Source organism: Gopherus flavomarginatus, chromosome 23 (assembly GCF_025201925.1).
Source record: "Gopherus flavomarginatus isolate rGopFla2 chromosome 23, rGopFla2.mat.asm, whole genome shotgun sequence".
Classification (NCBI taxonomy): Eukaryota; Metazoa; Chordata; order Testudines; family Testudinidae; genus Gopherus; species Gopherus flavomarginatus.
The window spans coordinates 16,112,186-16,139,059 of record NC_066639.1 but is presented as its reverse complement, the minus strand read 5'-3'; the positions used below and the strand labels follow the sequence as shown (position 1 = coordinate 16,139,059).

At 57.0% G+C, this 26,874-nt stretch overlaps 2 protein-coding genes across 3 annotated transcripts in view; one reads left to right on the top strand and one right to left on the bottom strand.

Annotated features, from left to right (window-relative positions):
• Window positions 1-12,534, top strand: part of SOX15 (SRY-box transcription factor 15) — a 137,819-nt gene extending 125,285 nt beyond the window's left edge. Inside the window, exons 1-2 of the transcript XR_007771128.1 lie at window positions 12,202-12,459; window positions 12,520-12,534. The gene's annotated coding sequence lies outside the window, so the exon portion shown is untranslated. Of the gene's footprint in view, window positions 12,460-12,519 lie in introns of the transcript that reaches the window.
• On the bottom strand, window positions 7,979-23,452 carry NLGN2 (neuroligin 2). 2 transcript variants are annotated; one of them, XM_050933286.1, is made up of 6 exons: window positions 23,113-23,452; window positions 19,212-19,268; window positions 13,222-13,371; window positions 11,959-12,144; window positions 9,807-10,596; window positions 7,979-8,964 (listed from the first exon to the last, which is right to left on the bottom strand). In XM_050933286.1, the coding sequence occupies exons 1-6, from the start codon at window positions 23,231-23,233 to the stop codon at window positions 8,130-8,132; spliced, it is 2,139 nt and encodes a 712-aa protein (XP_050789243.1). In that variant the 5' UTR covers window positions 23,234-23,452; the 3' UTR covers window positions 7,979-8,129. The 2 variants fall into 2 exon arrangements, with proteins under 2 accessions (XP_050789243.1, XP_050789244.1); XM_050933287.1 differs by lacking the exon at window positions 19,212-19,268 and having other exon boundaries at window positions 23,113-23,446.
• Between the last annotated feature and the right edge of the window lie 3,422 nt (window positions 23,453-26,874).

The following is a 26,874-nucleotide window of genomic DNA, read 5'->3' as shown; positions in this document are numbered from 1 at the left end:
CTGCCGGTGCCCCTCACTCCCGACCTGCAGCCCCCCCAGCCCTGCCGGTGCCCCTCACTCCCGACCCGCAGCCCCCCGCAGTGTGGGGTGGGATCTATCAGCCATGGGTCAGCAGACACGATGCGTTAGGCAAATTTTGGCAACGAATTAAATGCAGCGGCTTCTGGGCTGGAGCATCTTCTAAATGAGCCCCCCCCATCCTGCTCCCTGCCCCACAGCGCCCCCTAGCGCCGTCCTGGGGCCAGCCCTGCCTGCCAGGGGAGAGCACCCTCTGCTGAGCCCCCCACCCTGCTCCCTGCCCCACAGCGCCCCCTAGCGCCGCCCTGGGGCCAGCCCTGCCTGCCAGGGGAGAGCGCCCCCTGCTGAGCCCCCCACCCTGCTCCCTGCCCCACAGCGCCCCCTAGCGCCGTCCTGGGGCCAGCCCTGCCTGGCAGGGGAGAGCGCCCCCTGCTGAGCCCCTGATCCACACCGCCCCCTAGTGCCACCCTGGGGCCAGCCCTGCCTGCCAGGGGAGAGCGCCCCCTGCTGCCCCCTGCTGAGCCCCGACCCACAGCGCCCCCTAGTGCCGCCCTGGGGCCAGCACTGCCTACCAGGGGAGAGCGCCCCCTGCTGAGCCTCCCACCCCGTTCCCTGCCCCACAGCGCCCCCTAGCGCCCCCCTGGGGCCAGCACTGCCTACCAGGGTAGAGCGCCCCTTGCTGAACCCCCCGCCCCCTTCCCTGCCCCACAGCGCCCTCTAGCGCTGCCCTGCAGTCAGAGCGCCCCCTGCTGAGCCCCCTGCCCCACAGCACCCCTCCCCCCAGTTAGTGTCTTTCCCTCCTGGTGCTGCATCATCAGCGCCGGGATCTTGCACCGTTTGCAGAAATATCTAGGTCAGCGCCGAGCTCTGCTGCTCCTCGCAGTGCTGGGGGGGAAGCCTGGGGGTGGGGGTGAAGTGTCCTAGATTCCTCTGCTCCCCCCCCAATGCACAGCGCCCCCTGCTGGGAGAGGCTTGGACTGGAGGAGCCAGGAATTGCCCCTGCAAGGGAGAAGACTGGGAGCCAGGACTCCTGGGTTCTCTCCCCAGCTCTGGGAGGGGAGTGGGGGCTGGGGGGTCAGAGCAGGGGGGGCTGGGAGCCAGGACTCCTGGGTTCTCTCCCCGGCTCTGGGAGGGGAGTGGGGGCTGGGGGGTCAGAGCAGGGGGGGCTGGGCCCAGAATCTCTGACCCCCACTCAACCTGGGAGGTGTCTTGCTTTAGATGGATGAGTCCCCACCTCCCCCTCTTCCTGAAAAGTGGGGGGCAGAGACTCCACCCCTTTTACCTCAAAACTCTGCCTCCTGCGGCATGATGCACGCCCTAGAGGGGACAGGCCCCTGCCCCATTCCCGCCCCCCCAAGCCAGCCAGTCCCTGCCCTGGGTCCGGGTGGGAGCTGGTGCCCCCTAGAGGGGACAGGCCCCTGCCCCCCTGAGCCAGCCAGTCCCCAGTGTTGTGGGTCGGGAGTGAGGGCCCTGGCGGTGATCCCCAATCACTTTCATATCTCAGCGTGGGGGTGACTATAGAGGTGTGTGTGGGGAAGGAGGAGACGGGGTCGAGGAAAGCTGTCGGGCTGGGGTCAGCGCAAGCCGAGTCGGTTAAACTTTTTTGGTTTTATATTTACAATAAGTTTCGTTTCTTGCAAGGTTTTAAAAATGTGTACAGCTCCCTGCGCCCCACGGCTCCGCCTCCGCGCCCCACGGCTCCGCCCCCCCAAGGTCCACGCTGGGGGAGGGGAGACACGAACCAAAAAAAAAAAAATAGTCCCTTTGTCGTGTCTCTTGTCTCCTTCGATCCTGGTTTGGGAAGGGGGGGGTCCAAAGTTTCGGGGTCTCTGGCATGGGGTCCCCCCAAAATAGCTCCTCCCTGGTCTCAGGAATAAAAATAGAGGCTCTCTGATATGTGGGGGGTGGGCTGGCGAGGGGCAGAGGGGGTGACTGCTCCCCTCGCTGCCTGGGGGAGTTGACGTTCCTGGCGGCCATCTTGGTTGTAGGCCAAGGAGGACGTCCATCTTGACAGTAGGCCGGGGAAGGGTTTGCCGTGGTAGCCATCTTGATGGTAGGCCGGGCCAAGGGCTGAGACCATGGCCAGCATGACGGAAGGCCAGGGAAAGAGCCCCCATGGCGGCCATGTTGAACATGAGAATGACAGGAGCCTGCCAGCGGCCATCTTTGATGGTAGACCGAGGATGGCCCACGGGGCCCACGGGTGGCCAGAAACGCGCCACGGGCAGCCAGGTTGGATTTTCAATCAGGGAGGCCCCTTCCTCTCCCCACCGGCAGCCATCGTGGAGTTAGGAAAAGGAAGTCCCTCCTAGGCGGCCATCTTGGAATTCAGAACACCGGCTGGCATCCGCCATCTTGGATTTGAGAAACACGGGCCTCGTCTCTGATCGCGGCGTACAAGCGGCCCACCTTGGATTTTACCATCCAAGAAGCCATTTTGGATTTCACGGCCCGGGGCAACCATCTTGGATTTCAGCGTCCAGGTGGCCATCTTGGAAGGCCCCGCGCGAGCGGCCGTCTTGGATTTTGGCACACTGGCAACCAACGTGCATTTCGCCGCCGTGGGAGCCACCTTGGATTTCAGCCCACGGGATTATTCACCACACTGGTGGCCCTCTGGCGTTGCACCCCCTTGGTCGCCATCTTGGATTTCACCGCACAGGCGGCCATCTTGGATTTCCAAACCGAACGATTGCCATGTCCGGACAACGACAGGACAGCTGGGCGTGGAAAGGGGTGGGGGGCAGTGAGTGTCGTTTGGCACCAACATAAGGCCCCTGCTGAAAACAACCCCGCCCCCCCCGACCACCCCAAAGTTTGGCACAAGTTTCACAAACTGGATTGAACAAACCCAATCCCCGTCGGAGACGTCTTAAACCCCCCCGCCCCCCAAGCCAAAGGGAAGCAAAGACAGAGATTTCCAGCATGGCTTTTGTTTGCAAGGAGACCGGCCGCCCCGGTGGCCAATCCGGCCTCGCACACGTTCATTGTCTCCCTCCCCGCATTGGCACGGCGGATAAAAAAAAACACACGGTGGCCCGAGAGCGAGACAGAGGCTGGGGAGGCGATAAAGACTGTGCTTCGTAAACTGAGGTGTTCGCTCCATCTCGGTCTTCCCCGTCTGCTCTCGGGCCATCTCCGGTCGGCGCCGCGGGCCTCTGCCGGGGAGGAGAGGGACGGGAAGGGGCCTTCGGAGGTGGATGTTGGGGGGCGAGGGGCTTAACCGGGTCCGCACCTCGATCTTGCAGCCTGGCATGGGACGTGGAGAGAGGGGGAGACCCGGAAATGTGAAAGAAAGATGTATGGGGGTGTGATAGATAGATATGGTAATGGACAGATATTCATGGGGAGGGCTGGCTGCCTGGATAGATAGATAAAGGAATGGGTGGATGGATAGACAGAGGGGGTGTATGGGGATGGATAGATAGATAGATAGATAGATAGATAGATAGATAGATAGATAGAAGAGAAGAACATAAGAACGGCCAGACTGGGTCAGACCAAGGATCCATCTAGCTCAGCATCTTGTCTTCCCACAGCGGCCAAGGCCAGGTGCCCCAGAGGGAATGAACAGAGCAGGGAATCATCAAGTGATCCATCCCCTGTCGCCCATTCCCAGCTTCTGGCAAACAGAGGCTGAGGACACCCTCCCTGCCCAGCCTGGCTAATAGCCATTGATGGACCCGTCCTCCAGGAACTTATCTAGTTCTTTTTTGAACCCTGTTATGGTCTTGGCCTTCACAACATCCTCAAGGCAGAGGTTGACTGTGCGCTGTGTGAAGAAATACGTCCTTTTGTTTGTTTTCAACCTGCTGCCTATTCATTTCATTTGGTGACCCCCTAGTTCTTGTGTTATGAGAAGGAGTAAACACTTCCTTATCCACTTCCTCTACACCCGTCATGATTTTATAGACCTCTCGCATATCCCTCCTCAGCCGTCTCTTTTCCGAGCTGAAAAGTCTCAGTCTTACTAATCTCTCCTCGTACAGAAGCCGTTCCAGACCCCGAATCATTTTTCTTGCCCTTTTTTGAACCTTTTCCAGTGCCAATCAATCTTTTTTGAGATGGGGCCACCACATCTGCACGCGGTGCTCAAGGTGTGGGCGTCCCATGGATTTATATGGAGGCAACAGGATATTTTCTGTCTTATTATCCATTCCTTTCTTAATGATTCCCAACGTTCTGTTCGCTTTTTTGACTGCGGCTGCACATTGAGTGGATAATTTCAGAGAACTATCCACAATGACTCCAATATCTCTTTCTTGGGTGGTACCAGCTAATTTAGACCCCATCATTTTACATGTGTGATTGGGATTATGTTTTCCAATGTGCGTTACTTTGCATTGATGAACATGAAATTTCATCTGCCATTGTGCTGCCCAGTCACCAGTTTTGTGAGATCCTTTTGTAGCTCTTCGCAGTCAGCCTGGGTCTTAACTATCTTTAGTCATTTTGTGTCATCTGCAAATTTTGCCACCTCGCTGGTTACCCCTTTCTCCAGATCCTTTATGAATATGTTGAACAGGACTGGTCCCAGTACAGACCCTTAGGGGACACCACTATTTACCTCTCTCCATTCTGAAAACTGGCCATTTATTCCTACCCTTTGTTCCCCATCTTTTAACCAGTTACCAAGCCATGAGAGGACCTTCCTTCTTATCCCGTGGCAGCTTACTTTGCATAAGAGCCTTTGGTGAGAGACCTTGTCAAAAGGCTTTCTGAAAATCTAAGTCCACTATATCCACTGGATCCCCTTGGTCCACATGCTTGTTGACCGCCTCAAAAAATTCTAGTAGATTGGTGAGGTATGATTTTCCTTTACAAAACCCCTGCTGACTCTTCCTCAACAAATTATGTTCATCTACATGTCTGACAATATGGTCCTTTATTATAGTTTCAACCAGTTTGCCCAATACTGAAGTCAGGCTTACCGATGCCCATTTTAAAAATTGGCGTCACATTAGCTATCCTCCAGTCAGCTGGTACGGAAGCTGATTTAAATGATAGGTTACAGACCACAATTAGTAGTTCTGCAATTTCACATCTGAGTTCCTTCAGAACTCTTGGGTGAATCCCATCTGGTCCTGGTGACTTATTGCTGTTTAATTTATCAATTTCTTCCAAAACCTGCCCTAATGACACCTCAATCTGGGACAGTTCCTCAGATCTGTCACCTAAAGAGACTGGCTCAGGTTTGGGAATCTCCCTCACGTCCTCAGCCATGAAAACCGATGCAAAGAATTCATTTAGTTTCTCTGCAATGGCCTTAATGTCCTTGAGTGCTCCTTTAGCACCTCCATCGTCCAGTGGCCCCACTGGTTGTTTAGCAGGCTTCATGCTTCTGATGTACTTCTAAAAAAAATTGCTATTACTTTTTGCGATTTTGGCTGGTGTTCCTCAAACTCTTTTTTGGCCGTCCTTGTATTTTTACACTTCATTAGCCAGTGTTCACGCTCCTTTCTCTTTTCCTCACTGAGATTTAACTTCCATTTTTTAAAGGATGCCTTTTCGCCTCTCGCGGCTTCTCGTACTTGGTTGTTTAGCCACGGTGGCTCTTTTTTGGTTCTCTTACTATGTTTTTTAATTTGGGGGATACATTTAAGTTGAGCCTCTGTTATGGTGATAGATAGATAGATAGATAGATAGATAGATAGATAGATAGATAGATAGATAGATAGATAGATAGATAGATAGAGGGGGTGGATGGGGATGGATATATATGTCTGGGTAAGGAGGGAGGTAGATAGATATGTATCAGAAAAGGCAGATGGATGGATAGCCAGATAGATACGGTAATGGACAGATACGTATGGCGAGGGAGGTCTGGCTGTCTGGCTAGATAGATAGTTATGTACGGGAAAAGGCAGACAGACAGACAGATAGATATGTATTGGGTGTGCAGACAGCCAGATAGATATGTATGGAGACAGATGGACAGACAGGTAATTATGTCTGGGGATGGACGGACAGACAGGTAGATATGTATGTTGATCAAGGGACAGACAGGTAGAGATGTAGGGGGATGTATGGACAGACAGGTAGATGTTACGGGGATGGACAGACAGGTAGGGATGTATTGGGATGGATGGACAGACAGGTACATGTTACGGGGATGGATAGACACAGCTAGACAGATATGTGCGCACAATGCCAATAGATGGCTAGAAAGAGCCGACGGGGGGGTAGCTCATGGCTCCGACACAGGTTGACCTTCCCTGGATATGTGGGGGTCTTATACCCACCTCTCCCCCTGCCGACCGCCCCCTGGCATCCACCCTCCCTTGGAGACGCCCTCTGTGGGGGTTGCTGGCGATTCACAGCCCCCTTCGCCCCCCAACGCCCCAGACAATACAGATATCCCCCAGGTTGTCTGGCACTTTGTCTTTCGCTCGTTCCCTCATTTCTGGGGCAGGGGAAGAGGTGGGGATTTGGCACCGACAACGAGCAGGAAGAAGAGATGGGGGAAAACAGCCAGTGGAGGAACAGAGAGAGGCCTGGGAGGAAGAACAGAAGGAAAAAGCATGAAGCGGAGGAGAGGAGACTCTTGGCAGGCTGGAAAGAGAGAAGGAAAAAGTGGCTGGCGGAGATAGAGATGGGGGGGACAGGGTTAAGAGAATGGACCAATTCCATCCCATCTGCTTTCCACCCATCTCATTCTTTTTCTCACCACCTCTTTTCTTTTCGTTTGTCATCGTTTTTCTGTATCAGGATCAGAACATGCAACGCGCCTGGTTGGTTTGTTTTCGAAACAATTTTCCCATTCCACCCCATCCGCGCAAAAAAAAAAGTCTCTTGGTAAAAAAAAATTACACCCCCCTCCCCACATTCCCAACCCTCCCCAACCCCCCAAAAAATTGAATCCCAAGTCATCGTTACATTCAAAGTTTGGCTTGGAAAAAATCAAGTAGAATGACACCCCCCGGAAAAAAAAACCAAAAAAACAATTTCCAGGTGTAACTTTCCTCCATTTCTGGCCTCTGTGGAGCAGGTGGTTTCCTCTCCAGGAGTGGTGGTTGTGGGGGGCGTTGGCTTCTCGGTCGCGAGTGAAGAACTGTTGGCTTCTCTCAAACATCCTAGACTCCCGTTTCGTACGAGGAAAGACGCTGGTTTCTCCGCCTTACACCCAAAAAGACTGAAGAACGGGTGTGCTCCATCACTCTGGGTAGAGCTTTGAGCATCTCCATCATCCAGCCAAAACAAACCATGGGCACCCGGCTGCTCTCCAACGCCTCCCGGGGCAGATACTATGTCAGGAAAACCATTGAGCATCTCCATCCTCTAGCCGAGATGAGCGAAAAAGGGTCGGTTTCTCTCCACCACTGTACAGTTCCCATCCTACCTTGGGAAGGGCGTTCCCACCACACATCCATGAGGAGTGAGGGACGGGCGGTTTCTCTCCAACACCTTTCAGCGCTGATACAACGCTGGGAAGGGTGTTGGGTGCGTCTCCACCGTCCGCCCAAGATGAGTGAAAGATGGTCCGTTTCCTCTCCAACACCTTCCCTTGCCGATACTGTGTTGAAAAGGACACTGGGGGTCTCCGCCATCCATCCAAGGGGAACCAAGGATGGACAGCGCTTCTCCAACACCTTCTCGTGCTGTTACCAGATGAGGAAGGGTATTAGCACCCCCCCCCATCATCCATTCAAGATGAATTAATAACAGTCGGTTTCTCCTCCGGTGCCGATACGGTGTCTGGGCATCTCTATCTTCCATCTAAGAGGAGCAAAGCTCTTTCCAACACTCCTCGATGCTCCTACCACGTTCAGAAGGGCGTTGGGCCTCTCCACTGCCCACCCCAGACGAGCAAATACGGTCTCTCCAGTGCCAAGACCGTCCCCACCATTGGTCTGAAAGGAACCGGTCAATTCTCATCCTGGGCAGGAGACCTCCTCATTCGAGCTCAGCCCACAACCCCCCTCCCCAAATTATTGTATAAAAGAACCCACCCACCCCAAAATCCCGGCTGCGTGGCACACAAAAGATGCCGCGTCTCCCTTTCCTTCCCCCCACCCCTCCCGCCCCCGTGGTCAGGGGTGGGCGGCTGGGCAGAGAGGAAGGGCCCTGCCCCTTCACCACAAATTTCCCCGTGGCTGGGGTGGGGGAGGCAGCTATACTCGGGTGGTGGAGTGAGGGTGGGGCAGGGTGTTGTTGTGCCCGGTGGGGAAGGTGTTGAAAGGGTGCAGGGCCGGCATGCCCGTAATGGTACTTGGGATCATGGTAATGGTGTTGGGCGTCATCAGGGGCACGTCGTCCGGCGCCCGGCGCAGTGCGAGGGTGTAGTCTGGAGGGCAGGCTGGGCGCAGGATTTCGTGGGGTCTCAGCGCCTCCAGGTCGTGAGCGTCGTGCTCCGAGTGTTTGATCTGCAGAGACATGAGCTCCTCCTCCTGGCCCCCGTGCACCAGGTCGTTGGCCGCGTTGCGTTGGGGGCTGAGGCGCCGGCCCCCCAGGACGCCTGCCCGCAGCTCGTGCCGCTTGTCCCGCTTGTAGTACAGGGCGGCGAAGGCCAGGATATTGAGGAAGAGCAAGGAGGCCCCCACAGCCACGGTGACGCTCAGCTCGGTGGAGTAGTCCCGCGAGTCCCCCGGAAAAGGGGCGTAGCGGCGGCGGTCGTCCGCCTCGTCCTCGTCCGGCGGCAGGGTGGGGAAGGGCCGGCGGGTGGTGCTGGGCCCCGCCCGGGAGCCGGGAGGCCAGCGGGTGCCGTAGGGCGGGACGCGGGTGGTGGTGGAGGTGTAGACGGGGTCGTGGAGGTGGTGAAGGTGGGGCACCAGCTCCAGCCAGAAAGCCACCTTGTTGGCCCGGTAGTTGTCCCGCACACGGGGCTTGAGGCCGATGTGCAGGTACTGCTTGTCCTTGGTGTTGAACTTGGTCCACACCACCTCCTCGAAGCGGTTGGGCTTGGTGTGGATGAATTTGGTGTCCTGGGGCACCGGCTGGTTGGGGTCCCTGCAGGGAGGGGAGACGGAGTTATGGTGTGGGGGGGAGGAATCCGGCCCGGAGGCAACTGCGGGACGGGGGGTGTTTCTAGAGGGCACCGGGTCTTCAAGATGGATACGGGTGCAACACATTCCTCACGGCTATCCACCCCATATGTCCTCATCCATCCATCCATCCATCCACCCACCACCCATCCATCTATCCTTCCCCATCCATCCCTCACCCCCCCATCCCCCCCATCCACCCATCCCTCCCCCCGTCCATCCATCCATCCATCCATCCACTCATCCATCCTGCCCCACTCATCCCTCCCCCATCCCCCCATCCATCCCCCTATCTATCCTTCCCCATCCATCCATTCATCCTTCCCCATCCATCCCGCACCCACCCATCCCTCCCCCCATTCACCCATCCGTCCCCCCATCCATCCATCCCTCCCCTCGTCCCCGCATCCATCCATCCTCCCATCCACCCACCCTCCCCCCATCCATCCATCACTCCCCATTCATCCACTCCACCCATCCCTCTCCCCACCCCATCCGTCCACCCATCCCCCACCCATCCATCTGTCTGTCCCTCCATCCATCCCTCTTCCATCCATCCATCTCCCCCCCCAATCACCCCCATCCATCCATCCCTCCATTCCCCGCTCACCCCTGCCTCCCTCCCATCTATCCCCATTGCAACCTACCATTCACTTACATCCCCCCCGTCTCCGAACGTCCCATCCTCCCACCCTGCGTCTCCCCCATGCCCCCTCCCGGTGACCCTATCCCAAGCCTGCCAGCCTCATGGCCCCTCCTACTCTTCCCCCCCCGTTTGCCCCCCCATCTCCGCCCAGGCCCGCTCACCCCGTCTTGGCAAAGTTGGTCCAGTAGGTCATGACCACGGCGCTCAGCATGACGTCGTTCTTGGAGAAGTTGCAGGGGAAGAGGTCGGTGGCACCGATCATGGGCACCCCGAAGACGTAGGGGATTTCGTCCCCGTGGGCGGCGTCGGCCCACTCGGGCCGGGTGTCGGTTTGGCAGTGGTGATAGAAGGTGTAGAAGTAGACGGGCGACTGGTACTCGGCGTGGAGCTTGGCCGTGGCCACGGCCGGCGCCACCCACTGGTGGTCGGTGAAGAGCGCCAGCAGGGTCTTCCGCCGCATCTCCCCGTTGTCCCGGTCGGCCCAGTCCGTGTACATGAATTTGATGGTCTCCCGCAGGATGTCTTTCCCCTCCGGGTAGCCGTAGAGGTTGTCCACGAAGTTGGAGATGGTGAAGTCGAAGTAACTGGCCGAAATCCCGTCTTCGTTCTCCATCGAGTCCTCCACGAATTTCAGCCCCTCGCCCTGGTTCACCCCGATGAGGATGTCGTAGTTGAGAAACTCCCCTTGCTGCATGAGGATCTCCGGGTCGTCCGGCACCACGTCCCCGTCCACCACCGGCCCGAAGGCGATGTGGTAGCGGGCCGGCTGGATGTCCTGATCGACCAGCTCCCGGTACGGCTTTCGGCGCAGGCAATCCACCGTCTCGCTGGTGTCCAGGTGGTCACAGCCCACCTTGGAGGCCAGCATGCGGGTGTATTTCAGGGGCTGGTAGTTGACGGACCAACTGGAGATGGCCGTGCCGCTCTGAGCGATGGCCTTTTGAAAGAGACCTGCCGGGGGACAGAGAGAGGGTCAGAGAAAGCAAGAGGGGGAGACACGCAAGCTGTGGGGATCGCAGGGTGCATGGACAGAGGCCTGTGCATGGGGATAGATAGATAGATAGATAGATAGATAGATAGATAGATAGATAGATAGAGGGGGTGGATGGGGATAGATAGATAGATAGATAGATAGATAGATAGATAGATAGATAGATAGATAGATAGAGGGGGTGGATGGGGATAGATAGATAGATAGATGGATAGATGGAGTGGATGGGGATAGATTGATAGAGGCGGTGGATGGGGATAGATAGATAGATAGATGGAGTGGATGGGGATAGATAGATAGATAGATAGAGGGGTGAATGGGGATAGATAGATAGATAGATAGATAGATAGATAGATAGATAGATAGATAGATAGATAGAGGGGTGAATGGGGATAGATAGATAGATAGATAGATAGATAGATAGATAGATAGAGGGGGTGGATGGGGATAGATAGATAGATAGATAGAGGGGTGGATGGGGATGGATAGATTGATAGATAGATAGCTAGAGGGGTGTCTGGGGCTGGATAGATAGATAGATAGATAGATGGAGTGGATGGGGATAGATAGATAGATAGATAGATAGATAGATAGATAGATAGATAGATAGATAGAGGGGGTGGATGGGGATAGATAGATAGATAGAGGGAGTGGATGGGATAGATAGATAGACAGAGGGGGCAGATGGGGATAGATAGATAGAGAGGGTGGATTGGGGATGGATAGATAGAGGGGGTATGTGGGGATAGATAGATAGATAGATAGAGGGGTGGATGGGGATAGATGGATAGATAGATGGGGCGGATGGGGATAGATAGATAGAGGGGTGGATGGGGATAGATAGATAAATAGATAGAGGGGATGTCTGGGGATAGATAGATAGAGGAGGTGGATGGGGATAGATAGATGGATGGGGATAGATAGATAGATAGAGGGGTGGATGGGGATAGATAGATAGAGGGGTGGATGGGGATAGATAGATAGATAGATAGATAGAGGGGTGGATGGGGATAGATAGATAGATAGAGGGGTGGATGGGGATAGATAGATAGATAGATAGAGGGTGGATGGGGATAGATAGATAGATAGATAGAGGGGTGGATGGGGATAGATAGATAGATAGATAGAGGGTGGATGGGGATAGATAGATAGATAGATAGATAGATAGGGGACTAGCTGGCTCAGAGGGCTGAGGAATGAGACACGGGGCCTGTCCCCTCTAAGGGGCACCGGCACCCACATCCAGCCCCAGGGCAGGGACTGGCTGGCTGAGGGGGGCAGGGAATGGGGCTCGGGGTGGCGGGGGGGGCAGCAGCTGGTACCTTCCGAGTGGTGGGACAGGATGAGGAGGTTGACGCAGGAGGCTCCGGCGCCGGACCCGAAGATGGTGATGCGTTCAGGGTCCCCCCCAAAGTGCCCGATGTTCTCGTTGAGCCACCGCAGGGCCTGGATCTGGTCCAGAAGCCCGTAGTTCCCCCTGGCCGACTGGTCCCCGGTGCTCAGGAATCCTGGGGGGGGGGGTTGGACATGGAGACCGTGGTGAGGAGCTGCTCCCCTGGGTAACCAGCCGCCCCGCCCCAGAGGTGGCCACATCTCAGCGCCGGGCAAGGGGCCCCTGGGTAACCGGCTGCCCCACCCCAGAGGTGGCTGCATCTCAGTGCAGGGCGAGGGGTCCCCGGGTAACCAGCCGCCCCGCCCCAGAGGTGGGCGCATCTCAGTGCTGGGCGAGGGGTCCCTGGGTAACCAGCCGCCCCGCCCCAGAGGTGGCTGCATCTCAGTGCAGGGCGAGGGGTCCCCGGGTAACCAGCCGCCCCGCCCCAGAGGTGGGCGCATCTCAGTGCTGGACGAGGGGTCCCTGGGTAACCAGCCGCCCCGCCCCAGAGGTGGCTGCATCTCAGTACCGGGCGAGGGGTCCCTGGGTAACCGGCCGCCCCGCCCCAGAGGTGGCCACATCTCAGCGCCGGGCAAGGGGCCCCTGGGTAACCGGCTGCCCCACCCCAGAGGTGGGCGCATCTCAGTGCTGGGCGAGGGGTCCCTGGGTAACCGGCTGCCCCACCCCAGAGGTGGCTGCATCTCAGCGCTGGGTGAGAGGTCCCTGGGTAACCAGCTGCCCCACCCCAGAGGTGGCTGCATCTCAGCGCCGGGTGAGGGGTCCCTGGGTAACCTGCTGCCCTGCCCCAGAGGTGGCTGCATCTCAGCGCCGGGCGAGGGATCCCTGGGTAGCCAGCTGCCCCGCCCCAGAGGAAAGGGACATTCCCCTCCAATTAATGTCACCCCAAAACAGAATAAAAAAGTGGATAAAAAATGAATTCTCTTGCTCCCCCCAGCCCCGAGGCCCCTTGTTAGTGCCAACGAGGTCTCGCCAGTCATTCTTATCAGCTCTGGGTTTCTCCTCCCCCCTTCACTTTAATTAAATATTAATTCCAGCCGCCAATTTCACATGCTTGGATCAGAGATTGGCCGGGGGGGACGACCAAGGCCATGGCCCCTCCACTGGGGGGGGGCACTTTGAGGCTTCCTCTGTGGCACATTGGGGTGGGGGGCTAGGATCCCGTGGGGAGAGGGGCGGCTGAGGGGGCCCTTACCCAGCACCCCCAGACGGTAGTTCATGGTGACGACAATGACGTTGCCGTAGGCGGCCAGGACGCTGGCGTCAAACATGTTCCCTGTCCCCTCCATGTAGGAGCCACCATGCAGGAACAGCATCACCGGCTTCTTCCCGCTGTCCCGGATATCTGGGGGGGGGGAGGGTTGGGGGGCAGAGAGAAATGGTGGGGGGCAGAGATCAGGGAGTAGAGAGAGATTCGGGGGACAGATCGGGGGAACAGAGGGATGGGGGAAGCAGAGAAAGAGATTGGCGGGTCAGAGAGAGATCGGGGGTCAGAGAGAGAGATTGGGGGGACAGAGGGATGGGGGAAGTAGAGAGAGAGATTGAGGGGGTCAGAGAGAGATTGGGGGGTCAGGAGAGAGATTGGGGGGACAGAGAGATGGGAGAAGTAGAGAGAGAGATTGAGGGAGTCAGAGAGACATCGGGAAGCAGAGAGAGAGAGATGGGGGACAGAGATCAGGGAGACAGAGAGAGATTAGGGGTCAGAGATCAGGGGAGCAGAGAGAGATTGGGGGAGCAGAGATCGGGGGGTCAGAGAGAGAGATCGGGGAGGAGCAGAGAGAAATTGGGGAGCAGAGAGAGAGAGATCAGGGGAGCAGACAGCGGGGGTCAGAGAGAGAGATGGGGGAACAGAGGGATAGGGGAAGCAGAGAGAGAGATCGGGGGTCAGAGAGAAATTGTGGGGTTAGGAGAGAGATTGGGGGGACAGAGAGATGGGGGAAGTAGAGAGTGAGATTGAGGGGGTCAGAGAGACATTGGGAAGCAGAGAGAGATAGGGGGACAGAGATCGGGGAGACAGAGAGATTAGGGGTCAGAGATTGGGGGAGCAGAGAGAGATTGGGGGAGCAGAGATCAGGGGGTCAGAGAGAGAGATCGGGGGGTCAGAGAACGGGGGTCAGAGAGATCGGGGAGGAGCAGAGAGAAATTGGGGAGCAGAGAGAGAGAGATCAGGGGAGCAGACGGCGGGGGTCAGAGAGAGATGGGGGAACAGAGGGATGGGGGAAGCAGAGAGAGAGATCGGGGGTCAGAGATTGGGGGAGCAGACAGAGAGTGAGGGAGCAGAGAGAGGGAGATCAGGGGTCACAGAGAGAGTGGGGGAGCAGAGAGAGGGAGATCAGGGGTCACAGAGAAATGGGGGGTCAGAGAGAAATGGGGGGGCAGAAAGAGGCAGCGTCACTAGAGGCCACTCCTGCCCCCTGCCCGTGAGTCTGCCCAACCCCCCCATGCCTGTCTCCAGGGGGCCACCGGTGACCCCCCCATTCCCCAGGCTGGGATTGAGGGGAGTCTGGAAGGGTCTCTGGACCTGGAGGGGAAGGGGATTTGTTATGGGGCCTGGGTGGGGGGTAAAATAGTCCTGCCCCCCTTAAAAAACCCTAATAGGACCCCATTACCCCCTGGCCCCCTTGGTCACCCCCACTGCAGCCCCCCAGTGACCCCCTGCCCCCCAGCCTATCTCAGACCCCCCCCACACCTGTACCCCCCCAGTTCTCCCACTGCAGCCCATAGAGACCCCTCCTCACCCCATCTCAGACCCCCGACCCCTTCCCCAGGATCTCCCTCATTCCCTAACACCCCCCCATGCTCTCTGACCCCCTTCCCTTCCCCTGCAGCCCCATGGAGGGGTGTCTCTACCCCCCAACCGGCTCGCCCATCTCAGATGCCCCCCTTCCAGCACCTCCTGCCCTGGGACCCCCTCCCACCCCTTCCGAACCCCTCCCCCCACAGACATGGAGCTGGGGGGGGGTCCTGAATGGGGCGGTGCTGTGGGAACAAGTCCCTCCATCTCCCCAGCAGGGGGCAGCACTTTGCCCCATGGGAGTAGGTCAGGGGGTCACAGGTCTGAGTGGTCAATGAGGTCAGAGGTTCTTGGGGGGGTCAGAGGTCAGTGGGTGTCTGAGGTTCCCAGGGGTTCAAAGGTCAGAGAGGTCAATGGGGAGTCCACAGATTCCTAGGGGGTCAGAGGTCAATGGGTCAGAGAAGTCCGATGGGTCAAAGGTTACTGGGGGTCAAGGATCCCTGGGGTCAGAGGTCAGAAAGGTTAATGGAGTTCAAAGGTCACAAATCACTGAGGATGGAGGGGTAACTGGGGTGAGAGGTCAAAGACTATGGAGGTTCAGGGATCATAGAGGTCAATGGGGGGTCAGAGGTCAGAGCAGTCAATGTGGCAAAGGTCAATGGGGGGTCAAAGGTCCCTGGAAGGTCAGAAAGGTGAAGGAGAGGTCAGAGGCCACAAATGCTGGGGGGTCATGGGTCAGAGAGGTCAGTGGGGGTCAGAGGAGTCAAATATGTCACGGATTCCTGGGTGGGGGTCAGAGGTCAATGGGGTCAGGGGTATCATTGCATTGGAGACTCCCTGATGGGGTCAGAGGTCAGGGTTTCCTGAAGGTCAGATGGCCATGGGGTCAGGGGTCCCTGCTGGTGTCAGGAAAGGTCAGAGGTCAGCCAAGCGGCCATAGGTTCCAGAGAGGCCACAAGTGGGGGGTGAAAGGTCAAAGGTCAGGGGATCCTGGCAGCCAGGACTCCCCCAGGTCAGAGGCCACCACCCCAATTCTACCTTGTTGCCGTGGAAACATTAACATTTCTCCCCCCCCACCCAAAAAAATGGGTTTTCTTTTCTAGGTCACATCCTGTCTCCATGGCAACTGGGGGCCTAATTAATTCTGTGCCAACAGAGAGCGTTAATTAGACGCAAGGAGGCCTTAATTAGTGTCTGATGGGCCGCCCCTCCCCCCACCCTGTTTAAGATGGAGGAGGGGACGACGGGACCCCCTCGCACACTCACAGAGCCCGTTGCACGTGCACACCAGCCATCGCACACACACCAGCCATCTTGCACCTGCACAGCGCCCCCTCGCCACGCAGAGAGATGCTTGCACACTCAGGCCCTTTGCACACTCAGAGCCGCTCACACACTCACTGAGTCCCTCGCACACACACAGCTCTGCTCTAAGACTCTTGCACGCTCATCGGTCCCCTTGCAGATACACAGAGAGCCCCACGCACACTTATCAAAGACTTTGCATACACACTGAGCCCCTCATGGCCTTGCCAAATCCCTTGCACACTCATGAGTTGTGCTGCACAGGTGTGGATTATATTGGACAGTCACTGATCCCTTTGCACGCATCTCCAACTCTCAGTACACACCCTGAACCCCTGCCTTGCATACACGCACAAACACCCTGACATGCACACCTCCCGTGTTGCACACTCACTGACCCGACTCACAACTTGTGGGTGAATTTGCACACATAGGAGCCCTCAACTCGCCCACCATTTTGCTCATAGACTCCCTCTTGCACCTTCATGTGCTGACACACTCACACTCCACCCTTCATGTGCCCTGAGGTTCCCTTGCACACTCATCAACCACATTCTGGTGTCCTCACACGCCTTTCACATGCCCATGGACCCCTGTGCACACCCCCAGCTCCCCTCTCTCACACGCACTGCCATCTTCACACCATTCTTTGAAGTGCAGCAGAGCCTTGCACGACTGCCCATCTCCTTGCACACTCACCCTCTAAGCACAACCCCTGCCTCACCCACAGTTATAACTACCCACACAGCAAGCCATATTCACACCCAATACATACCCCCACTGGTAGCAAACAGCAACCAAGGAACAGTCTGTCACACACACACACACACACACACACACAAAGCAACTCTCAACACACCTACCAGTGCATATGCTTCGCACGCTCACACTTGTAGGCACAATACACATGCACAAAAGACACACCTCTGCAATTGTCAACACAATTCAGTCACACCACTAAATGCACTTCACTTATATAAAACACACACGTATCTATACCCACAGAGACACACCTACCCACCTTCACACGTACAGACACAACAATCCACATACAATACACACCGACCGGCAACTCTACACACACCTGCTCCTTCATACAACTAAACACACTAGCACTTAGACACAACACACACCTTCAATTTCCAACACAACCGCCTATATTGTCACTTACCCACATAAACAGACACAACTGTGCACTCAAGCACACAGATCTGCAAGTCTCAACACACCTATTCATTCGCACACCTAAACGCACTTTATGTATAGACACAATGCACATGTGTACACACACACACACCTGCAAGCTAGCCACACAACAGCCCAGATATACATCTACTCACATTCCTACTCATAGACACAGCAGTACTTCCAAAATACACATGTGACGGCAACTATTGACACAACAACTCATCCACACACCAAAACACATTTCACTTATAGATACAACACACTCCCATGGACATACAAATGCACACACACACACCCCCGTGCGCACACACCTAAAGCTATGAACACAACAGTTCAGTTTTGCAACTACCACAGTCACACTTATAGAGACAACAATGCTGCGCACACACACACACACACAGAGCCTGGCTTAACACGCAAACACACAGAGCATGGCTTAACACACACAGACACACACATGCCAGTTTAACACAGACACAGCCCAGCTTCACGCACACACGTGCATGTACACACACACACACACAGACAGAGCCCAGCTTGACACACACAGTCCAGCTTCACTCACACACAGAGCATGGCTTAACACACACACACACACACACATGCCAGTTTAACACAGACACAGCCCAGCTTCACACATGCGCGCACACACACACAGACAGAGTGCAGCTTGACACACATAGCCTAGTGTCAAACACACACACACATACCCCACATACAGAGTCCAGCTTCACACACACACACACAGACACACACACCAGCTAATCCAGCCACCAATGGAGGCATTCAAACCACACCCCCATTTGCACACCCACCCTGCACGCACATATCTTCACACCTCCTGAGACACTTACCGATGCCCCATTTATGTCCACACACGCTGGCTGTGCAAAGACATTCACCCACCTGGACACACCCACCACCCCCTTCCACCTAACACACACACACACACACCTACCTTTGCACACCCCTTTGCACACCCCTTTGCACATATGCCATCCGAGCTGTCTCGACGTAACAGCCACGCATCTCTGGGGACAGCCAGCCACACAGACACACACTCCTCGCCTTGCACTCTCACCTTTGCCTTGCACACTCACCTTGCACACTCACCTGTGCTCACACTTGCCTTTCCACCCCCACACACCAACCCCATCCCCTGACCCCCCCAAACCTTTCCCCCAAATTCCCCCCTGACCTCCCTAAACCTTCCCCCCAAGTAACCCCTGACCCTGGCTAAGCCCCCCTCCCCGCAAACATACACACCCCCTGGTGGCAGGGGATGGAAATGACAGAGCAATCAAGGTGGGGGTTGTGGGCGGAGGTGGCCATGGGGAGTGGGGGGCTTCATGCCACCACAGACTCCCCCAATCTCCCCTGGTCTGTATCCCATATCCCCCATTTGCCCCCTAATCTCGGGTGTCTAGGAGCAGGCCAGACGCCAGGGTAGATGGGCCCATCAATAAAAGCCTCCCCCCAGGAAAACCCACTTTCAGAAAAGTTTTTTTTTTGGAGGGGCAGGAGGGGAGAAAACAAGAGAGGGTCATTTTCGGGGGTACACGTACAGATCGCCCCCCACAATCTTCACAATCATCCCCCACTCAGCTTTACGACCCCCACCCCATATTCTTCCACGGGGCTGTGTTTTTCGTTTGTTTTTGTTTTTTTTTCCAAAAAAGCGGTCGAAAGCTCAAGAAACGAGGTAAAAAGAAAATGTAGCAACTGCGGTTTGTTTTCCGGCAGGGTTCGCCTGACACCGACTTATTTTCTTTTTAAGGCGAAAGAAGGGTGAAAAAGAGACGACCCCCGATTAAAAAAAACCCCATAACCACCGAAAAAAAAGCTATCATTAAGGTTGGTTGTTTGGGAAGAAAAAGAAAGACGGAAAGAAAGAAAGGAATTAAAAAAGGGGAGATAAAAAAACCAGCAAGAAATGTGAAACATGCACCCAAAAATACCTTCGTCTCCGGAGGGACGGTTTCCGGTGGCTTCGTCGCGTTTTTTTGTGAGTGGACCTAAGACCAAGAAAAAAGAAAAAATTGGGAAAGGGGGAAAAAAGAAAAAAAAAGACAGAAAGAGAAAAGATCAAAAAGAAAAAGAGATTTTTTTTGGTTTGTATTTGCTTTTTAGAAAAAAGGAAAAAAAAAACCAACCAAAAACCAAAAACATTTGATTAAGAAAATAGAGAGAGATCGATAGATTTACGCAAAATACACTGGTTTTCCCCCGAAAAAATGGATCTAGAGAAAGACTGAAATCAGCTGTTGAGTCAAAGGTGGTTAGAAGGGCACTGGGGTGGGGGGGGGGCTGCACTTGGGGGGTGCAGTAAAAGGCAGATGAATGTGTCCCCATGACTTGAAACCCCTTCCTTGTGAGAAGGGCTCTGGGGCATGGATTGGGAAACAGGGGGACACGGCTAGATAGATAGAGGGGTGGATGGGGATAGATAGATAGATAGATAGATAGATAGATAGATAGATAGATAGATAGAGGGGGTGGATGGGGATAGATAGATAGAGGGGGTGAGTGGGGATAGATAGATAGATAGATAGAGGGGGTGGGTGGGGATAGATATCTAGATAGATAGATAGATAGATAGAGGGGGTGGGTGGGGATAGATAGATAGAGGGTGTGGGGGGGATAGATAGATAGATAGAGGGGGTGGGTGGGGATAGATAGATAGAGGGGGTGGGTGGGGATAGATAGATAGATAGAGGGGGTGGGTGGGGATAGATAGATAGATAGATAGATAGAGGGGTGGATGGGGATAGATATCTAGATAGATAGATAGAGGGGGTGGATGGGGATAGATAAATAGATAGATAGATAGATAGAGGGGGTGGATGGGCATAGATAGATAGAGGGGGTGGATGAGGATAGATAGATAGATAGAGGGGGTGTCTGGGGATGGATCAATAGATAGATAGAGGGGGTGGGTGGGGATAGATAGATAGATAGAGGGAGTGTGTGGGGATAGATAGATAGATAGATAGATAGATAGATAGATAGATAGAGGGGGTGGATGGGGACAGATAGATAGAGGGGGTGGATGGGGATAGATAGATAGAGGGGGTGGATGGGGATAGATAGATAGAGGGGGTGGATGGAGATAGATAGGTAGATAGATAGAGGGGGTGGATGGGGATAGATAGATAGATAGATAGAGGGGGTGGATGGGGATAGATAGATGGATAGATAGAGGGGGTGGATGGGAATGGATAGATAGATAGGTAGAGGGGGCGGATGAGGACGGACAGAGAGAGGCAGGCAGGCAGGTAAAGGGGCCGCCCGGGGATCGATGGATGGTGACTCTACGAAGGTCCGTAGCAGCAGGTAGCTTTCAGCTCGTTATTACTGGGATTAGGGGGCAGCAGGAAGAGGGGCTGGATCTGGGGCTAAAGGGGCCGGCGGGTCTGACTGCGGGCTCGGGAGGGGCTGGGATACCCGGGTGGATGGGCCCATGTCTCTGATGGGGGCAGGATACCAGTCTGTTACGTGGGCCCCCCAGATACACCTGCCAACCCCGGCCCCCCCCTTCCCGGAGTCAAACCAGCCTGCGGGGAGAATGCAGAGTTAGCACAAATTCTTACAGTAACCCCGAGGGACTCTGACTGAGATCGGGGGCCCCAAAACGCTGGGTGCAGCGCAGACCCCCCCAGACTGACATCAGGGGCCCCATACTGCACAGAGACAGCTCGAGGCAGTGCTCACCCCCTAAACAGAGAAAGGAAGGGTAAAGCTCGCCAGTTGCATGATGGGGAAACTGAGGTACAGATGAAAAATTATTGGCAGTGATGGAACCCAGGAGTCCTGGCTCCCAGCCCCTCCCCCCTGCTCTAACCACCAGCCTCCACTCCCCTTCCAGAGCCAGGGAGAGAACCCAGGAGTCCGGGCTCCCAGCGCCCCCTGCTCTAGTCCCTCCTCCCCGAGACAGAACCCAGGAGTCCTGGCTGACAAACCCCCAACCTTGTGTGCCACCAACAACCCCTGATCCCAGCATACACTGAGATGCCAGAAATGACACACACACACACCCCCAGCTCACACACATACATTGTTTATCCAGGGACCCCTCGCCCGGTGCTGAGATGCAGCCACCTCTGGGGTGGGGCGGCCGGTGACCCAGGGACCCCTCGGCTGGCGCTGAGATGCGGCCACCTCTGGGGCAGGGCGGCCGGTGACCCAGGGACCCCTCGCCCGGCGCTGAGATGTGGCCACCTCTGGGGCGGGGCAGCCAGTTACCCAGGGACCCCTCGCCCGGCGCTGAGATGCGGCCACCTCTGGGGCAGGGCGGCCGGTGACCCAGGGACCCCTCGCCCGGTGCTGAGATGCGGCCACCTCTGGGGCGGGGCAGCCAGTGACCCAGGGACCCCTCGCCCAGCGCTGAGATGCGGCCACCTCTGGGGTGGGGCAGCCAGTTACCCAGGGACCCCTCACCCGGTGCTGAGATGCGGCCACCTCTGGGGCAGGGCGGCTGGTGACATGGGGACCCCTTGCCTGGGGGTGATGGGGTCTGGGTGCGGGACAGGGGAGATATGGGTCTTTGTGAGAGGCTGGGGAAGCTGTGGGGGGAGGGTTAGAGGGATGGGGGACAGTGGGGAATGTGGGGCTCTGGGGGTCTAAGGGTGTCATGGAGGGCTGGGGGGGATGGGAAGGGGGAGCTGGAAGTAGTGGGGTGTGTGGGGAAGTGGGGGGGGCAGTTGTGGGGCGGCCTCTGCCCTTTTCTCCCTCAGTTTCCCCTCCTTTACCCCCTATTTTTCCACCCTCCTCATTTCTCCCCATTTCCATGGCAACTGCCCAGCATGCTTGTGGGGGGCAGGGGTGCAGACACCAGGAACCCCCCTTCCCATCATGCCCTGCATCTCCTTGAGAGGTCCCCCCTACAGGAACCTCTGCCTTGCCCCCCAGCCCAGGCAGGCCCCCAACATCCAGTTATTGGGGATCTCTAGATGGTGATTTTGGGGGTCTCATTTACAAACTAGGGGGGTCAAAGCTTTAGGGGGTGGGGTGGGTATTGGGGGGGCAGTGGAAGGGGGGAACAGGTCAGAAAAGTGGGGGCAAAGGTCACCCTCTTCACCCAGGGCAGCCCCCCCTTTTCTCCTGGCACTGAGCCCCCAACTGTACCCCATGGCACCCCATATTTCATGGCACTGACCCCCCAATACACCCCAGGGGCCCCCTTTTCTATTCAGCCCCCCAATATACCCCATGGACCCCCTTTTCTGTGCCACCGACTCCTCGATATACCCAATGGCCCCCCTTCTCTGTGCCATCCCCTGATATACCCCACGGCCCCCTCTTCACTGTGCCACCAACCCCCCGATATACCCCAATGGCCCCCCTTCTCTGTGCCAGCCCCCAATACACCCCACGGCCCCCCTTCTCTGTGCCACCAGCCCCCCAATACTCTCCGGGGCTCCCCCTTCTCTGTGCAACCCCATAATACACCCCAGGGCCCCCCCTTCTCTGTGCCACCCCCGATACACCCCACCACCCCCCTTCTCTGTGCCATCAGCCCCCCAATATACCCCAGGGCTGCCCCTTATCTGTGCCACTGACCCCCCAATACACCCCAGGGATCCCCCTTCTCTGTGCCACCCCCAATATACCCCATGGCCCCCCTTCTCTGTGCCACTGACCCCCCGATATACCCCACGGCCCCCCTTCTCTGTGCCACCCCCCGATACACCCTACGGCCCCCCTTCTCTGTGCCACCAGCTCCCCGATACATCCCAGGGCTCCGCCTTTTCTGTGCCACCAGCCCCCCGATAAACCCCAGGGCTCCCCCTTGTCTGTGCAACCCCGACATACACCCCAGACCCCCCCTTCTCCTCCGTGCCCCCCGCCCCGGCCCCTTACCGTCCTCCATGGGCACGTAGAGGTTGAGGTACAGGCAGTCCTCGCTCTGGTTCTGCACGTAGCCGGCCACCACCTCCAGGTTGTCGGTGAACCAGACGGGCAGCATGATGCCGGGCAGCATCCCGTGCAGGTTCTGGGGGCAGACGGGGGCGAAGGCCGTGGCGTTGCGCACCTGGGCCCAGGAGGCGGGGGCCTCGGGGGGCTGGAAGCGGCGCTCGCCCACCGGCGGGGTGGCGTAGGGCACCCCGAGGTATTGCACCACCGGCCCCAGGATCTCGTTGTTCAGCTCTTTCCGCACCCCCCGCAGCTTGCCGTAGTGGGTGCTGGCCACCGGGTGCTTCTCCTCCTCGGGGGCGCGGGGGGGCGCCCCGGCCGCCAGCCACGCCGCCCACAGCAGGACGCAGGCCCCCGCCCGCCAGCCGGGGCCGGGCGGGGCAGGCATGGCGCGGGGGGGTGGGGGGGCGTGCGGGGAGGGGGCGGGGGCGTGGGCTCAGCGGGGGGGGGCTAGCGGCGCCGGGGGGCTCTGTTGCGCTCCATGGCGGCTGGGGAGGGGTCCGGCGGGCGGGCGGCGCATGGGGGCCTCACCTGGAGAAGGAGAGAAAGGAAGAGAGAGGGATGGAGGGAGGTGGGGGGGGGAAGGATGGAGGGAGGGGTAGGGAGATGGAGGGATGGAGGGAGGTGGGGGGGAAGGATGGAGGGAGGGGTAGGGAGATGGAGGGATGGAGGGAGGTGAGGGGGAAGGATGGAGGGAGGAATGGAGGGAGGGGTAGGAAGATGGAGGGATGGAGGGAGGTGAGGGGGAGGGATGGAGGGAGGGGCAGGGAGATGTAGGGATGGAGGGTGGGGTGGGGAGATGGAGGGATGGAGGGAGGTGAGGGGGAAGGATGGAGGGAGGGGTAGGGAGATGGAGGGATGGAAGGAGGTGGGGGGGGGAAGGATGGAGGGAGGGGTAGGGAGATGGAGGGATGGAGGGAGGTGAGGGGGAAGGATGGAGGGAGGAATGGAGGGAGGGGTAGGGAGATGGAGGGAGGTGAGGGGGAAGGATGGAGGGAGGAATGGAGGGAGGGGTAGGAAGATGGAGGGATGGAGGGAGGTGAGGGGGAGGGAGGGAGGGATGGAGGGAGGGGTAGGGAGATGGAGGGATGGAGGGAGGTGAGGGGGAGGGAGGGAGGGAGGGATGGAGGGAGGGGCAGGGAGATGGAGGGATGGAGGAAGGGATGGAGGGAGGTGAGGGGTAGGGAGATGGAGGGATGGAGGGAGGTGAGGGGGAGGGAGGGAGGGAGGGACGGAGGGATGGAGGGAGGGGTGGGGAGATGGAGGGATGGAGGGAGGTGAGGGGGAGAGATGGAGGGAGGGATGGAGGGAGGGGTGGGGAGATGGAGGGATGGAGGGAGGTGAGGGGAGGGATGGAGGGAGGGATGTAGGGAGGGGTGGGGAGACGGAGGGATGGAGGGAGGTGAGGGGGAGGGAGGGACGGAGGGATGGAGGGAGGGGTGGGGAGATGGAGGGATGGATGGAGGGAGGTGAGGGGGAGGGAGGGAGGCAGGGAAGGAGGGATGGAGGGAGGGGTGGGGAGATGGAGGGAGGGAGGTGAGGGGGAGGGATGGACAGAAGGAAAAGAGAAAGGACAGAGGCCGTCAGGCGGCCAGTCAGAGCCACCCCCAAACCTCCCCCCCAAACTGCCCCCACCCCCCTTAAAGTCCCCCCACCCTCTTCTCTCTGCAAATACCATCCAGAACTGAGGTGGGAAATGGCCCACTTACGGGGGGGGCAGATCTGGGGCACCCCCAGCTCTGACTCCGCCCCCCACCATCAGGGAAATACCCCCCCTTTGGGGAATGCCCCAGCCCGGAACTCCCCCCACAGAGCTGCCCCCAGATCCCTCTGCGACCCCTCCGACCCCCCGATATCCACCCATCCCTGGTGCTCAGGAAATGAAGGGGAAGAAATGGGGGGGTCAGGGTTACACCCCCTCAGCCATGGGGCAGTGAGGGGCTGGAGGGGACCCTGTCCCACCCCCCACTGTATCGCAGCCCCCGGGACCCCTCTGGCCCCGACGCTCGGCCCCATCCCGCCCTCCACATCCAACCCCCCAGGACCCCCAGGCCCTGATGCTTGGCCTCGTCCAGCCCCCACATCTAGCCCCTCGGGGCCTCCCGCACCGACGCTCGGCCCCCTCCCACCCCCCACATCTAGCCCCCTGGGTCTTCCCGCGCCGCTTGGCCCTGTCCTGCCCCCCACATCCAACCCGCCGGGTCCTCCTGCCCCAACGCTCGGCCTCATCCTGCCGTGTCTCCAGCCCTGCTGACAGGAATCTCCCTGGTTAAATCGGGGCTTTAATTAAATAACTGAGAAGTTTTATGTTTCTGCTTCAGAATCCGGCAATTAGAGCCGCGAACCGGTAATTAGCCCAAGACTCGTCGGAGAGACCAGGGCGGGCAAGAGCGACGTCCTGGTCATGTGCGCCGGCCCCCGGGAGACCAGCCAGAGAGAGATAGGAGGGGGTGGATGGGGGTAGATAGATAGATAGATAGAGGGGGTGGATGGGGATGGATAGATAGATAGCGAGAGGAGGTGGATGGGGATAGATAGAGAGAGGGGTGGATGGGGATAGATAGATAGATAGATAGATAGATAGATAGAGGGGTGGATGGGGATAGATAGATAGATAGATGGGTTGGATGGGGATAGATAGATAGAGGGGGTGGATGGGGATGGATAGATAGATAGCGAGAGGAGGTGGATGGGGATAGATAGATAGATAGAGGGGTGGATGGGGATAGATAGATAGATAGATAGATAGAGGGGTGGATGGGGATAGATAGATAGATAGAGGGGGTGGATGGGGATAGATAGATAGAGGGGGTGGATGGGGGTAGATAGATAGATAGATAGATAGAGGGGGTGGATGGGGATGGATAGATAGATAGCGAGAGGAGGTGGATGGGGATAGATAGAGAGAGGGGTGGATGGGGATAGATAGATAGATAGATAGATAGATAGAGGGGTGGATGGGGATAGATAGATAGATAGATGGGTTGGATGGGGATAGATAGATAGAGGGGGTGGATGGGGATGGATAGATAGATAGATAGATAGATAGATAGAGGGGTGGATGGGGATAGATAGATAGATAGAGGGGGTGGATGGGGATAGATAGATAGATAGATAGGGTGGATGGGGGTAGATAGATAGATAGATAGATAGATAGAGGGGGTGGATGGGGATGGATAGATAGATAGCGAGAGGAGGTGGATGGGGATAGATAGAGAGAGGGGTGGATGGGGATAGATAGATAGATAGATAGAGCGGTGGATGGAGATAGATAGATAGATAGATAGAGGGGGTGGATGGGGACAGATAGATAGATAGAGCGGTGGATGGAGATAGATAGATAGATAGAGGGGATGTCTGGGGATAGATAGATAGAGGGGGTGGATGGGGATGGATAGATAGATAGAGGTGATGTCTGGAGATAGATAGATAGATAGAAGGGGTGGATGGGGATAGATAGATAGATAGATAGATAGAGGGGGTGGATGGGGATGGATAGATAGATAGATAGATAGATAGAGGGGGTGGATGGGGATAGATAGATAGATAGATAGAGGGGTGGATGGGGATAGATAGATAGATAGAGGGGGTGGATGGGGATAGATAGATAGATAGATAGAGGGGTGGATGGGGATAGATAGATAGAGGGGTGGATGGGGATAGATAGATAGATAGATAGAGGGGGTGGATGGGGATAGATAGATAGAT

Bases quoted from the DNA above. Each gene is read 5' to 3' on its own strand.
- NLGN2 (XM_050933286.1), bottom strand. From the start codon at position 23,233: ATGCTGCCCGGCATCATGCTGCCCGTCTGGTTCACCGACAACCTGGAG. The intron at 13,372-19,211 runs GTATTTTTGGGT...CCCCCCCCCCAG, and splicing joins CCGTCCCTCCGGAGACGAAG to ATATCCGGGACAGCGGGAAG. The intron at 10,597-11,958 runs GTACCAGCTGCT...GTCCCCCGGCAG, and splicing joins CCTGTCCCACCACTCGGAAG to GTCTCTTTCAAAAGGCCATC.